At 42.4% G+C, this 13,509-nt stretch overlaps 1 protein-coding gene across 4 annotated transcripts in view; it reads right to left on the minus strand.

Annotated features, from left to right (window-relative positions):
- NDC1 (NDC1 transmembrane nucleoporin) overlaps positions 1 to 13,509 on the minus strand; it is a 57,515-nt gene that overhangs the window by 20,516 nt on the left and 23,490 nt on the right. For all 4 annotated transcript variants that reach the window (XM_005878652.2, XM_005878650.2, XM_014549783.1 and 1 more), the window contains 5 exons: positions 10,598 to 10,690; positions 8,735 to 8,816; positions 6,212 to 6,370; positions 1,885 to 2,130; positions 1,686 to 1,795 (listed from right to left, as the gene is read on the minus strand). In XM_005878652.2, coding sequence (XP_005878714.1) covers positions 1,686 to 1,795; positions 1,885 to 2,130; positions 6,212 to 6,370; positions 8,735 to 8,816; positions 10,598 to 10,690 — 690 coding nt within the window. The remainder of the gene's footprint in view (positions 1 to 1,685; positions 1,796 to 1,884; positions 2,131 to 6,211; positions 6,371 to 8,734; positions 8,817 to 10,597; positions 10,691 to 13,509) is intronic.

The raw sequence follows: 13,509 nt of genomic DNA on the forward strand, positions 1-13,509 counted from the left end.
AGAGGAGGGGAGTTATGGGGGGAAAAAAGAGGAACAAATGTAATAATCTGAACAATAAAGATTTAATTTAAAAATAAATAAATAAATAAAAAGTAAAACCCTTCCCTGATCCCTCAACTCCCCCCAGCATTTACCCCATTTTACTGCTCCACTTAAAGCAAAACTCCTGGAAAGATCTGGCTTTCCTTGTGGTCTACAAGTCCTCTCTTAATCTCTCCTGACTCCATGCCAATCAAGCATTCATTCCCCCTACTCTATCCAGTAGCTCTTGACGAGGACTCAATGACCTGCACATTGCAACAATTCATTATCAGTTTGAATCTCATGCTACTTATTACCAGCAGTATCTGACATTCACTTCTCCTTGGAACCTTTGTTCTTGGTTCTCTTCTCACCTCAATAGCCACTTGGTCTCTTGCTATCCTTCATCTCCCAGACCTTTAGTCATTGGAGGGTCCCAGTTCTTGCATCTCTTTTCTTCTGTATCTACACTCCCCAAGAGTTTTCATAGAGTCTCATGGTTTTAAATACTGTCTATACTCTGATGACTTCAAAATTTACATTTCTTTTTTTTCTTTTTTCTTTTTCTTTCTTGGTCAATCCTCACCAGGGGATATTTTTCAATTGATTTTTAGAGAGAGTGGAAAGGCGGAAGAGAGACAGAAACATTGATGTGAGAGAGACACATAGATTGGTTGCCTCCCGCACAGGCCGGGACCAGGGCCAGGGATCGAGCCTGAAACCAAGGTACGTACCCTTGACCGGAATCAAACCCAGGACCCTTCAGTCTGCAGGCTGACACTCTACTCACTGAGCCAAACCGATTAGAGCCAAATTTACATTTCTAGCACAGAACTTTCTCCACACTTCAGAAATATGTCTAATTTCTTACTCAGTATTTTCCATTGGCTATGTACCAAGATCTGTTTAAATTAACATGTTTAAAATCAAATTCCAAATTTTCCCATTTCACCTCCATCAAATCCCTTCTTCCAGAATCATTAGCAAATTGCACTCAATAAATTATAACTATATTACTTTTATTTCAGATTCTTTTAGCCAAAAACTATAAAGTCAATATTTACTCTATTTTACACACCACAACTAAATCATAAGCAAAGCCTATTGCACCTACTTTCAAAATATATCCAGACCTTGATCAAACCTTATAGTCTCCACCACAACCACTCTGGTCACAGATACCACCACCTTGCACTAGACTACTTCAAGAGCTTTACTACTGTCTCTGCTTCTAGTCCTGCCCTCTGAGAATGTCATCTCAACACAGCCGTTAGAGCAGTACTTTAAAAGTACAAGGTTACATCATGTCATTCTTGTGGGCGAAACCATACAATGGCTTTCCATCTCACTCAAGAAAATGTCAGCCTTATACAATCCTAATGGGCCCGATGAGCTCTGGGTGCCTGCTACCCCTCTGACCTCATCTCCCACCTACCGGCCACTTTCCCATCACTCATTCGGCTCCAGCCACACTTGTGTCCATGTTCCTCCACTAACCAAGTATAACTCAAAACAAGTTAACAAATGGAGATTTCATATGGGACAACTGACTATATGAAGCATAAAAAAAAAAATCCTATTTATTCCTTATGGATTACTCATTTGAGATTCTTTATGCTCGCAATACTACATGCAAATATAAATCCTATACCATATCATCATACCTGTTCATGTTTATTCTGAATCCATGAATAAATCACACTGGGCTGTCTCATTGTCTTACCCTCAGCACTAACTGTAGATGGAAGATTAGAAAATCCATTCATTTGCTGATCTAATAAAAAAACAAAACGGTGAAAACTTAGGCTATCTAATTCTCTGCAACTTTGACATTTCAAATTTTAGAAAACAAACAGTCCTCACCAGGGGTAGAAGACCATAATCTTGGCCCTCTTCTTATTAGCTGAGAACTTTGAGGTGACCCATAGCCAGTGGTTGCATCAAAAATTCCAGCCATCCGATTTATTACAGTAGAGCCAAAAGGAGATCCAAGGGGACTTGAAATATCGGGTGTAGATAATTTTGGCGAAAACAGTGATGTCTTAACTGACGGTGGCACTGAAGACCGAGGCATCTGACTAGATTTTGGGGTCTGAAAAGTAGTTTCTTCTGCAAAAGAACAGATAGAGCGCTGAAGGGGCAATCTGATCCAAACAGGCCAACCTGAGGGTTCTCAAATTTTACACATCTTAATTTTTTGTTTAATGTATTACCCAAGGCTCAGTAGGTTGTTTCCATTTAGGTTTACATTCTCAAGATCCTGGTTTTACTACTGCAACTCAATGACCACTCAAGAAGGTTTAAACATCTTTTCTGTCATATTGGTACTGCCTCTCTTGCTTTATTCCCCTCCACAAATATCCTCATCTTCAAGGTCAGTTTCTCTAGGCTGTTTTGAATAAACTTCTCAATTCGTATTTTATTTTTGTACTAGAGGCCCAGTGCACGAAATTCATGCACTGAGGGGGGGGGGGTCCCTCAGCCGAGTCTGCACCCTCTCACAGTCTGGAACCCGTCAGGGGATGTCCGACTGCTGGCTTAGGCCCGATACCCGGGGGGATTGGGCCTAAGCCAGCAATCAGACATTCCTCTTGCAGTCCAGGAGCCCTGCTGCTCCTTAGTGCTGCCGCGGAGGCGGGAGAGGCTCCCACCACCACCACTGCGCCAACCAGCCATGAGCTCGGCTTCTGGCTGAGCGGCGCTCCCCCTATGGGAGCGCACTGACCACCAGGGGGCAGCTCCTGCATTAAGTGTCTGCCCCCTGGTGGTCAGTGCGCATTATAGCAACCGGTCATTCTGCCATAACAGTCGCTTAGGCTTTTATTATAAAGATAGATGGAAATAACTTCAATTATTGCATTAGAATCTTTCCAGTTTTACTGCACCTTTCTACTATAACAAACAACTACTTGGCTAAACATAATTAAAATTATATTATGAAAATGTACAAATAAGGGTGCTAACCTTATCCCATTTTCCTCAAAGTTCTTTCAAATTAACAGAAGTCACACCAAAGGCCAATTTGCCCAGGATATGTACACACCTGGCTCTACAAATCTGATCTGCAAATAGCTTCTTCACAAATTATAAGTCTTGTTATTTAGTTAGAGTCTGGTACAAAAACAAAGGAACATTTTCCCTGCCATGCCAGTCAGCATAAAGCACAAAGACAAAAAATCATAGACTAGTATTCTATCTTCTTAATAAAACCACAATAAGACATTAAACATTTAAAGTACTACATTTTGCCCTGACCGGTTTGGCTCAGTGGATAGAGCGTCGGCCTGCAGACTCAAGGGTCCCGGGTTTGATTCCAGTCAGGGGCATGTACGTTGGTTGCAGGCACATCCCCAGTGTGCGGTGTGCAGGAGGCAGCTGATCGATGTTTCTCTCTCATCTGTGTTTCTAACTCTCTCTCCCTCTCCCTCTCTGTAAAAATATCAATAAAAAAAATAAAAATAAAAAAAATAAAGTACTACATTTTAATTACGTGACTTTTTAAGAGTGGCAATTAGAAATCTTTGAAAAATCAATTTAAAAATTAAGACTGGGGTTTTTAAGTTTTGCAATAACTCCTCAAATCTATTTATTTATTTATTTATTTATTTAATATATATTTTATTGATTTTTTACAGAGAGGAAAGGAGAGGGATAGAGAGTTTGAAACATCAATGAGAGAGAAATATCGATCAGCTGCTTCCTGCACACCCCCAACTGGGGATGTGCCCGCCCCTTTAGTCCACAGGCCGACGCTCTATCCACTGAGCCAAACCGGTCAGGGCAATTTTTAAAAAAAATATTTTTATTGATTTCAGAGAAGAAGGGACAGGGATAGAGAGATAGAAACATCAATAATGAGAGAGAATCATTGATTGGCTGCCTCCTGCCCGCCCCCTATTGGGAGGGATCGAGCCCGCAACTCAGGCACGTGTCCTTGGCTGGAATCAAACCTGGGACCCTTTAGTCCACAGGCCGACGCTCTATCCACTGAGCCAAACCAGCTAGGGCTAATTCCTCAAATTTAGAGGCAAATTTTGTGTATATGATGGGATACGACAACAATTTAAGATAATGAAAAACCCCTTCAGACCCGTGATCCCTCTAATCCAGCAGTTCTCAACCTGTGGGTCGCGACCCCTTTGGGGGTCAAACGACCCTTTCACAGGGGTCGCCTAAATACATCCTGCATATCAGATATTTACATTACAATTCATAACAGTAGCAAAATTACAGTTATGAAGTAGCAACGAAAATAATTTTATGGTTGGGGGTCACCACAACATGAGGAACTGTATTAAAGGGTCGTGGCATTAGGAAGGTTGAAAACCACTGCTCTAATCCAATGTTACAATAATCTTTGCAGTGGTTCTCAACCTTCTGGCCCTTTAAATACAGTAGGTTAGCTTGCTGCTCAGCCAATTAGGACTGAGCAAGACAGGCCGGACACGCCCTAGAGCCTTCCCGCAGTCCCTCCCCAGGTGGCCAACATCCCGCTTCTCTCCCCAGTCATGCACCAGTGGGGTCCCTCAGCCTGGCCTACGCCCTCTCGCAATCCAGTACCCCTTGGGGGATGTTGGAGAGCTGGTTTTGGTCCAATCGCACAGGACAGGCCGAGGAAACCCGCTGGTGCACGAATTCGTGCACCGGGCCTCTAGTTTTCTTATATTTGTGTATCTCCCAATAAATAATCAGTTCCAAGAGTGTTTTGTCATCTTTGATTCTCTCACTTCTAGAACATTGCTTGGCATTCAATAAATATCTATCTATCTATCTAAAAGCCTAAGTGACCATTACAACCGAACGACCAGAATGACTGGACAGTAGCTATGACATGTACTGACCCAGACATTGCTGCTGGGGCCCTGTCAGCCCCAAATCTGGTTCACCTGCACCCTGGACCCAGACAGGAGGGAGGAGGGAGCCTGATTCCTTGCGGAATCAGCTGTTGGTTAGCTGACTACTGGGGCCAACCTCCCGCGACCCCTCCCCCTGGCAGGCCACCCGCCCCTCCATAGCCCCGATTGCTGGCCAGGCCAAAGGACCCCACCCATGCATGAATTCGTGCACCAGGCCTCTAGTATCTACATATATAAAAGTCTAAGCAACCAGCTGACTGTTCAACCAGTAGCTATGATGCGCACTGACCACCAGGGGGCAGATGCTCCGACCAGTAGGTTTGCTTGCTGCTGGGGTCTGGCCGATCGGGGCTGGGTGAGATGGGCCGGACACGCCCTGGAGCCCTCCCCAGCCCCAATTGTACACCGGTGGGGTCCCGGATTGTGAGAGGGTGCAGGTCAGGCCGAGGGACCCCACCGGTGCACAAATCTGTGCACTGAGCTTCTAGTTCTATAAATAAGTGCTAATCTGAAAGTTGATGACATCTGAAATACTCTAGAACCTTTTAAAATCTGACATTCATGAACTTATTTCAATCATTTTTCAACTGTAACCTATTTGTTTTGGGTATATGGATGATTTCACATAACATTCTCTTCAAAAACAAAACAAAAAAACCACAAATTCAGATACTGGGTCCAAATTCTCACATGGGAATAATGGACTAAAGCTAACCCATAGCTTCCCCCTTCAGATGAAGCCTGTGCTCCCAAGTTTACCACCATCCTCACCTAGCCAGTTTCACCCACTTTTACTAAATGCCTAGATCCAAAAAGCATTTGAACATTAAGTCCTTTATTTATATTCTTACATCCCTAGGCATTTTCTACTTAAGGGATTTGGTGAAAAAGCATAAGATCCTCCACTTGTACATCACCATCGCACTGGACTTAATTTTTTTGACCTACAATGATACCGAGTTCTTATTCCTGGTACAGTGCAATATCCCACATATTGGATCAGTTTCCCTAAATATACATATATCTCACACTCATACACATATCTTTAGATCAGGGGTCCTCAAACTACGGCCCGCGGGCCACATGCAAATACAAATGTTGTATTTGTTCCCGTTTTGTTTTTTTACTTCAAAATAAGATATGTTCAGTGTGCATAGGAATTTGTTCATAGTTTTTTTTTTAAACTATAGTCCAGCCCTCCAACGGTCTGAGGGACAGTGAACTGGCCCCCTGTTTAAAAAGTTTGAGGACCCCTGCTTTAGATTAACTACGATCATCTTTCTTAGGAAATAAAATGCAAATGTTTCCCCTCTCTCAGTAGTACAAGCAGTTACCTGGAAAATTCAATTTCTTAGGCTCCACTGTGTATGAGGAAGACATTACTCTTCCATTTGTTGCAGCAGCTTCCTGGTAGAGCACCAGTTTCTGAGTCATATCATTTAAAAGATTCAAACACTCCCTTGAAATGGCCGTCCAATTGTGGGGATGTCCACCTAAAAGGTCCAAACACCAACTTTTAAAATGTATATAATTGTATAGTCCCTCAAATGAGGACAAAAATCAGTTAGAAATGCTACATTACACTTTGCATCAGGGCCCACTTTTCTCTATTAAGCTACTATTTATATTCATATTCATGCCATCTAATACACATCAGTTCAATAAGTATTTGGATGAAATAATTTTCCCCAAAGTCTACAAGCAAAAAGTTGCTATTTTACCATAAAAACCTCTCAAACTGATCATTAAAATAAGGCCAAACACTAGAGAATGGTTTCAGTGCAAATGCCCAGGGTTTCTTTACTAGCAATACTGAAGACTCAAGACTAAGACAACAAACACTAGCATGTCTAATGAGATGTATACGATGGCCCCTGGTGACCTCTATCTGACCCACTGTGCTTCCTTATATTTTCATTTGTATAATAGTCCATATTTGCTATTATATCCATAGGAGTTACACATTATTTGTAAAAGTGTAATAATCACACTTTATATTTGAAGAGTTTACATGTCTGCTGAATATTTAACTTGAGCTATATGACCCACACTCTTCTTTCTCATTATCTTTTGATTTTCTAAGACTTTTATCTCCTAGGGCTGTCATGTTAAATCAATTGTACTTCATTATGTGCTGGGAATAGCAGGAGTCCACTGAAAACTGGTTTCCCCATCCTGGGTGCCAATCATCATTTTATTTAGATCCTCCCTTAAACATTTCCCCTTTACAACTCAAGAGGAACACCACTTCACTTGCAAACTAACAACATACTCCATCAGCAGGCCCTAGAATGTTTTATACTGCTGTAACTCAGGACCACTGGGGGACTATGTAATGGTCCAGTTAAATTTTAATAATATGCCCTAGAATAAAAAGTTCTCTGGCAGAGAACATGCCACCTTCTTACAGTTTACCTGAATTTCTGGTGAAAATATTTAATGTATAGAGAATTCCTAGCTTCAGCCAGTTTCACTCAATGGGTAGAGCGTCGGCCTGGGAACTAAGGGTCCCAGGTTCCATTCTGGTCAAGGGAACATGCCTGAGTTGTGGGCATGATCATCAGTAGGGGGCATGCAGAATACAGCCCATCAATGATTCTCTCATCATTGATGTTTCTCTCTCCCTCTCTTTTCCTCTCCGAAATCAATAAAAAATATATATTAAAAAAAAAATAGAGAATTCCTAAGTTAACCTAAGTCTGATAGAAAACTATTGCTACAGTTATTCTCCACAACAGCAGTGCTACATTTTTCATGTTACTAAAAGGAGACTAGCTTCAATCATTTATATTTTTATATAACTCGATTTTATTTCCATGTAACATTTAACTATAAAGAAGGTTTATTTTACAATCTGGGAATGGGCAAGTTTAGCAAAATAATGAAGAGTTAATTAGAAAGAAGGTAAAAAGCTACCCAGTTCTCTGTTTCCCGGTGTTGACTAGGGATGTTTCTTTTTTTCCTAGAAATAAGGCAGAGCACTGGCACAATTACCATCTTGAAGAGGTTGGCAAGTAAGAGTCACCAATAGCATCTTTGGGTCACCATCAAATCTAGTTCCTTTCTAATTTTTTTAATTGAGGCAGAGTAGCATAGCAGGAAGGGGAGCTCTGCACTTGGGAGTCAAATTTCTTATCCAACTCTGACATTAACTTTATTTAAGCCACTTATTCTCTCTGAGAATTAGGTCCCCCATCTAGAGATTAGACCACCTGATACACCTGACATTTAAGACCCCTGTAGTATTAAAACTTTTAGGGTTCTTAAACTGCATTCTCGCTCTAAAACTGTCAATCTACTTCATAGTTTCTTCAAGTTAAGGGAATGAGGGGCCTGAAGGAAATAATATAAAAACTTAAAAATGCCTTTCCTGATGACACAAGTTCTAACCACAACATAAACACTTTGTTTTATTTACAAGATTTAAATCATGACTTCATTTAATGGGCTCTTTCATGTGTGATATTTTATTAAATACTAGAGGCCCAGTGCACAAAAATCATGCACTCGGGGCAGGAGTGGGAGGGGGAACGACCCTCAGCCAGGCCTGTGCCCTCTCGCATTCCAGGAGCCCTCGGGGGATGTCTGACTAACACGGAGGCGGGAGAGGCTCCCGCCACCGCCAATGCACTTGCCAGCTGCAAGCCTGGCTTCTGGGGGAGCACAGTGACAACCAGGGGGCAGCTCCTGCATTGAGCGTCTTCCCCCAATGGTCAGTGCACTTCATAGCGACCGGTCATTCCACCATTCGTTGATTTGCATATTAGCCTTTTGAGGATACCTATCTCACCAAAAACTTTAAATAGAACACTTTCTGCACACACATGCCTAGTCAAGTCTATTACTTTTAGTATTACCTGGTTGGCTGAGACTAAAAACTTCTTGTCTTCGTGAAGGAGAATATTGAGAAAGCAACATCAGGTCCTGCAAGGCCAAATACTAAAAGGGGGGGAAAAACATAGTTTACTTTTTTTAATATTTACATAAAATCTTTACTTATGAACTGGGCTCAACATGATGTATATAAGGGGAAATCAGTTGAAATTTTTCATAAAGAAAATAATATTTAACCTTCCTTTTTAGATTTCCAGAACTTTCCTATCTCTATCTTCTATAGCAGCAGTCGCCAACCGGTGGTCCGCGAGGTCTGAAAGGTTGGCCACTGCTGCTCTATAGGATACCCCACCCACTACATGGAACCAAAGAACTTTCTGTGTTCTTTCCCAACTCTATGGTGGGAAACATACAAAAACATCACTTCCTCCTGAAACTTTCCCTTGGCCTCCCTCACACAAACATACACCACAGGTCTCAACTGTGGCACTTAACATAATTTATTGTAATTGCCTGTTTACTTGTCTCACCTGGTTCCACCCACTACACTGTGAGGCAGGAACAAAGTATTGCTTGCTACCACACTCAAAGTCAGTGCCAGCACACAGTAGACATGCAATGTCTGTGGTACTTTACCAAAACTCTTCATTTTGTTCCCTGTCAAACCTCTTCACTCATCATTCAAGAGACCATACCTTTTGTGAAGCTTCCTTATATTGGTCCCAAGCAGAATAAGTGGTTCAAACTCTACTTACCCTAGTAAATTTTCATTATTTTGTGCATCTGCCTTTTCCATTAGGCTGTGCTACATCTTACTCATCATTATACCCTAAGTAACTAGCAGTAACTGACACCTGCCCAATAAAGATTTGTTAAATCAATGTTAGGTATTTTTGTTTATCTATTTAATTAGTCATAATTGATAACTAAAGGTAATAAGAGCCTCAGTGGTTCATTTTCTTATTGGTTTATAACTTTTCCAGTGCAATAAAAACTATGAATTCTAACTATTTCAATTCTTTTAATTACTATGACCTCTTAACAGGATCACATATATTGTAGATCTACTTTAAAATTTCAAAATGCAATTTAAAACAATTTATTTTCATTTAATTTGTAAATTTATTGCAACTTCTTTAAACTCTTTTGGATTAAAATTTATTTTAGGATCATAATTATTATTCATATCTTAAGAGAGTTCACTGAATGTCTACACACTACCAAGCACTATCTTTAGTCATAATGGCAACTACATGAGTGAAAATAAATATTGATCCAGTGATTTTAAAAAACCAATAATGCTTTGTTTTGCTACCATGAGGAGTTTGTGAAAAGCTAATGCATATCAGATTTTATGTGTGGAAATATTTTTATATCTATTCTGAATATACTAGTAGGTTAGCTTAACTTGTACACATGCATTACAGTATATACTTTCATTTTAGTCACTTGGAAAGAAAACTGAAAAAGTAAACAGCATGCAATGTAGCATGTAAGTGATTTTTACAATAAAGTTTTAGAATATGCTAGGCCAGTGATGGCGAACCTTTTGAGCTTGGCGTGTCAGCATTTTGAAAAACCCTAACTTAACTCTGGTGCCGTGTCACATACAGAAATTTTTTGATATTTGCAACCATAGTAAAACAAAGACTTATATTTTTGATATTTATTTTACATATTGAAATGCCATTTAACAAAGAAAAATCAACCAAAAAAATGAGTTTGCGTGTCAGAGGTGTCATAGGTTCGCGAGTCATAGGTTCGCCATCACTGTGCTAGGCTCTCAAAAAACATATCTAAACACCTAAATATATTATATATTAAGTGCTTCTATAAGATAAGTTAGAGATGACTGTGTAAAGATATAAAATGCACAGTTCTGGTACCTTTATGATGAGGGGCGGATTACTGTTTAAGACTTTTGAGAGGCATTCATCTGACTCTTCTGCAAATGGTGGTTGAACAGGGAACAGATGAGCCTATCAAACGTAATCAAAAGGACTATGAAAGTGAGTATTTTCATGGCTTTATTATAGTCAGTAAGTACTAACTGATATTAGTTATAAAAAGAGACCAAATTAACATTTTTACTGTTCCTTGCAAAAATACGTTGTATTAAAGTTATATATACCCAAACATACTACTTTCTAAAATGTTACCCTTCCAATTTTATTAGATTTCTGGTTTCCAATAATGAAACAAATTTTAGAAGCAAAGATTCTTTGAAGCCACTAAAGAATATAAATCTACAGAGATGGTAAAATGAAACCGAAACACTCATTTTCCAAGACAAACACTTGGATGATAAAGACAATGTAAATCCCATCCATTTAAAAACATTTCTTCAGCCCTGGCTGGGTGGCTTGGTTGTTGGAGCATAGTCCCATACACTAGAGGAGTTAAATTCCCAGTCAGGGCACATGTCTATGTTGCGGGTTCAACTCCTGGTCAGGGCAGGTACAAAAGGAAACTGATCGATTTTTCTCTTTCACATCAATGTTTCTCTCTCTCTCCCTTCCTCTCTCTCTAAAAATCAATAAAAACATATCCTTGATGAGGATTAAAATCCTATATAATAAAAGGGTAATATGCAAATTGTCCCCTCACCCACAGTTCCACCGGAGTTCAACCTGGGGGCGGGGCCGGCCCACCAACCGCCTGGGGCCCCTGCCCCAGACCGGTCAGTCCCTGATCGCCCACACATCCTGATTGGGGGTGGAGCCGGCTGGGCAACCTCCCATGTCCCCTCCCCCTGGCTGGCCCCACGAATTCATGCACTGGGCCTCTTGTTATATATATAAACAAACATTTCTTCAATATAGTTTTTTTATACATCCATGTCAGTATTGTTATCTCTTGTCATTTTTAAAATATTTTTTTAGCCCTAACCGGTTTGGCTCAGTGGATAGAGTGTTGGCCTGCGGAGTGAAAGGTCCCAGGTTCAATTCCGGTCAAGGGCATGTACCTTGGTTGCAAGCACATCCCCAGTAGGGGGTGTGCAGGAGGCAGCTGATCGATGTTTCTCTCTCATTGATGTTTCTAACTCTCTATCCCTCTCCCTTCCTCTCTGTAAAAAAATCAATAAAATATATTTTATTATATATATATATATATATTTTAATTGATTTTAGAAAGAAAGGAAGGGAGAGAGATAGAGAGATAGAAACATCAATGAGAGAAACACCCATGAGCTGCCTCCTGCACACCCGCTACTGGGGATCAAGCCCGCAACCAAGGCATGTGCCCTGACTGGGAATCGGTCTGATGACCTCCTGGTTCATGTGCCAGCGCTCACCACTGAGCCACACCCACTGGGCTTCAACATACATTTTTAAAGTTTCATTCAAAGAAGAAATATTTTATTGCCTTATATTTAAATATTTTAGTACTATCTCTATCAACAGCACATAGAAATATTTTAAAATTCAGGCCCCTCTAGTATGTACTCAACAGAGAAATGAAAACCTTCAGAAGAGAATTCAATTGTAGGTAAAGCATAGTAAACAGATACCATTAGACGTCCATTCAATTTAGTTTCCAATAATTAAGAATACCAACATTGTTCCTCATTATATAACTAGTAGCCCAATGCACGAAATTCGTGCATGGGGGTTGGGGGGTCCCTCAGCCCATCCTGCAATGATGCCAGCATCCCTTGGCCGCAGACTCCGGCCCGAGGCCCCTCCCCTCCCCTCCCTCCTCACATCCGAGGCTCAGACTCTGGCCCGAGGCCCCTCCCCTCCCCTCCCTCCGCCCAGCCGGGGCTCGGACTCAGGCCGAGGCCCCTGCTCTCCCCTCTCTTCACCCAGCCAAGCACACATGTTCAGCTTTAGAAGTTATTTACTTACTGATGGTTAGTAAATAACTTCTAAAGCTGAACGCGTCGCTGCGAGCCCAGAATTCCTCGCCAGGGACTCCGGCCCCAGGCCCCTCCCCTCCCTCCTTCAGCGTGGACTCTGGGCTGGTGTCGCAGTGAGCCCAGCATCCCTCACCGTGGACTCCGGCCCAAGGACCCTGCCCTCCCTTTCCTCCGCGAGTCTGAGGACCAGACGTTGGGCTCATGTTGCGGTGAGCCCAGCATCCCTCACTGCAGACTCTGACCTGAGGCCCCTGCCCTCCCCTCCCTCCGCCCAGCCGGGCCAGACCCTGGGCTCACATTGCCGGGGCAACGCCGCCAGCATCCCGCCCCGGCCACTATGGGCGCCACTATCTTTGTCTCGGGGTGATGGTTAACGAAAGTCTCGGGAGCCCGCAAGCGTGGCTACGGCCTTGCCTCCTGGGGCCGACGAAAGTCCCGGGAGCCCGCAGCCACGGCCACCGTCACCTGGGGCGCTTGACACCTGCATATCCAAATTAACTGCCATCTTTGTCGGATAATTTGCATAGTCACTCGGATTGGCTGGTGGGTGTGGCTGGTGGACGTGGCTTCAGCATATCAGAGGGATGGCTAATTTGCATGTTTGTCTATTATTATGCCGATTGGGGCACCGCCCCCTGTCACACTCAAGGCAGGGTCGATGGGGAGGTTGCGGTGCCAACCCCTGTCACGCACAGACGCACAGAAATCAGGGGGTTGGGGCGCTGCCCCCTGTCACTCACAGAGCAGGGCCCATCAGGGGGGTTGGGGCGCCACCACTGTCACACTCGGGGCAGGGCTGATGGAGAGGTTATGGCTCTACCCTGTCACACACAGAGCAGGGCCCGTGGCGGGGAGGGGGTTGGTGTGCTGCACCTTGTCAAACACAGAGCCGCAGGGCAATCAGGGGATTGGGGAGCTCCCCCCTATCAGGCACAGAGC

The sequence above is a fragment of the Myotis brandtii genome, unplaced genomic scaffold (assembly GCF_000412655.1).
Source record: "Myotis brandtii unplaced genomic scaffold, ASM41265v1 scaffold57, whole genome shotgun sequence".
Lineage (NCBI taxonomy): Eukaryota > Metazoa > Chordata > Mammalia > Chiroptera > Vespertilionidae > Myotis > Myotis brandtii.